General features: G+C 35.9%; 1 protein-coding gene across 1 annotated transcript; it reads left to right on the top strand.

Moving 5' to 3' along the window:
• Window positions 1-354: 354 nt before the first annotated feature.
• Window positions 355-1,935, top strand: LOC111391534 (exopolygalacturonase-like). Its single transcript, XM_023016767.1, has 3 exons — window positions 355-531; window positions 603-911; window positions 992-1,935. Exons 1-3 carry the CDS (start codon window positions 388-390, stop codon window positions 1,745-1,747), a joined length of 1,209 nt encoding a protein of 402 aa, XP_022872535.1. The 5' UTR covers window positions 355-387; the 3' UTR covers window positions 1,748-1,935.
• The last annotated feature ends 361 nt before the right edge of the window (window positions 1,936-2,296 follow it).

Below are 2,296 nucleotides of genomic sequence, written 5' to 3'. Positions count from 1 at the left end.
GATTCTATGGATAGTTTCATTTGACTTCATGATGAAAGACCTATCTTACTATCATCGGCTTTGATCATGCCACTAGGCATTTGATCAAGACATCTCGACACTTAGTAGTATATGTTTTCATATTTATTGAGAACGAGACTTAATTCGTAGTTGTATTTACCATATAACTAGGTGTTTGAGCAGTTTCCATGTCTTCCTAAATGCATGGGAGGAAAGAATCTTAACACCATTCAACAAAGAAAACAGATAGACCTCAGAAGATAGTATTATCCAAAATTAGATATGAGATTTTGTGGTTTGTTACTTTTATAGCTCTTCTATATATATGCTATATTGCAATTAATAAAGATACATACTAAATTATCAAAAAAGAAAGACAAAAGAAGAATGAGAAATGAGATATGTTTCGTGTCCATTAAAGCTATATGCTTGATATGGTGTTTTATGGGTTTGATAGAGGGAAATCGGGCGGCTGACTTTGATGGAAAAAAATATGGTGCAAAGGCTGACGGCAAATCAGATGACAACAAGGTATGATAATTATGAGATTTGTACTATTAATCATATTAGGTTGTTAATTAGAATGATTAATTTGTATGCAGGCAATTGAGAGTGCATGGAAAGAGGCATGCGTGGCACCGAAAGAGAGTATGGTCGTGATTCCGAAAGGAAATTATATGGTCGGAGCAGTAAAATTCCAGGGTCCGTGTCAAGCACCAATCACGATTAAGATTGATGGAACATTGAAGGCACCAGCAGACCCAGCAAAATTCAAGTCTCAGGATAGTTGGATTGTTTTCAACAACGTAAATGGATTGACAGTCGAAGGAGGAACTTTTGATGGTCAAGGAGCCGTTGCTTGGAGCAAAAACGATTGCGCAAAAACGGGAACTTGTAATTCCCTTCCAATAGTATGTTCTGTTTCAATAATCGGTTCTTAATGGTATAAATCCATTATTATGTCCTCATAAAATCTTTTTTGTTGGAACAGAATTTGGCGTTCAACAAGGTGACCAATTCTGTAATTCGAAACATTACTTCCTTAAATAGCAAGTTGTTTCACATGAACATTTTAAACTGTAAAAATGTGACGTTTCAACGTACTACGATCGATGCACCCGAGAGTAGCTTAAACACCGATGGGATACACATTGGACGGTCGACCGGGGTCAACATCACCGATGCCGCCATAAAAACAGGAGATGATTGTGTTTCCCTCGGCGACGGTTGCCAACAAGTAAACATCGAGAAAGTGACCTGCGGTCCTGGTCATGGCATTAGCGTTGGAAGTCTAGGAAAGTACCAAAACGAACAACCCGTCGAGGGAATAACCGTAAGGAATTGTACGATCACGAACACAATGAACGGAATAAGGGTGAAAACATGGCCCGCTTCAACTGTTGGCTTAGCACGCAGCTTGAGTTTTGACAACATTGTCATGAACAACGTTAGCACGCCTATCTTAATCGATCAACAATATTGCCCCTATGGTCAATGCAAAGCTGAGGTTCCATCTCGTGTTAAGATTAGCGACGTGAGTTTCAACGCCATTAAAGGGACATCGGCGACCCAATTAGCAGTGAAACTTAGTTGTAGTAAGGGAACTCCGTGCGAGAACGTAGCATTAAACGACGTTAATTTGGTGTACCATGGAACCAACGGAACTGCGATATCAGAATGTGCCAATGTTCAGCCTAAACTTACTGGCAATCTTTTTCCTCCGGTGTGTTCAGTGTCGTCTCATTAATTTAATTATGTACAAATTTTATGTAGTGTAACAGGAATATTTTGTAAAATTTGAGGACACCCCTTCATGTCTTTGATACATGATGCGTTGATTGGTGGGAATATTGTGTTTATGTTTTTTCTTTTTGTTTTATGTAAAGATGTATTGATGTTTGTCCATGTAAATATGAAAATATGAATAAAATGTACCTTAGTAAATTTTATATGCTTTGTTTAATCACACTATGAGTGTGACACTAAAATAATTATCTCAAAAGGAAATTTACAAAATAGATCATGCATGTATGGTGGTCTATTCACACTTCATGTTAATTTAAAGGAAAATATTTGGCTCAAAACTTCATAAATAATTCAATAAATTAAAATATTAAAAATAACAAATTACACCATTTATATTAGCGTTTTACACACCATTTTATATTTTTAAAATTTTGATTACTATTTTATTTTCTTCTAAAAACAAAAAATTTCCTCTCTAAAGCTTAACTCTTTCTCTCCCCAAAATATTTTTTGGGGGAGATTATACATTTTTATTAGCAGTAATTTTTTT

Source organism: Olea europaea, unplaced genomic scaffold (assembly GCF_002742605.1).
Source record: "Olea europaea var. sylvestris unplaced genomic scaffold, O_europaea_v1 scaffold8, whole genome shotgun sequence".
Lineage (NCBI taxonomy): Eukaryota > Viridiplantae > Streptophyta > Magnoliopsida > Lamiales > Oleaceae > Olea > Olea europaea.
The sequence above is the reverse complement of the archived record's forward strand: the minus strand, read 5'-3'. Positions and strand labels throughout refer to the sequence as shown.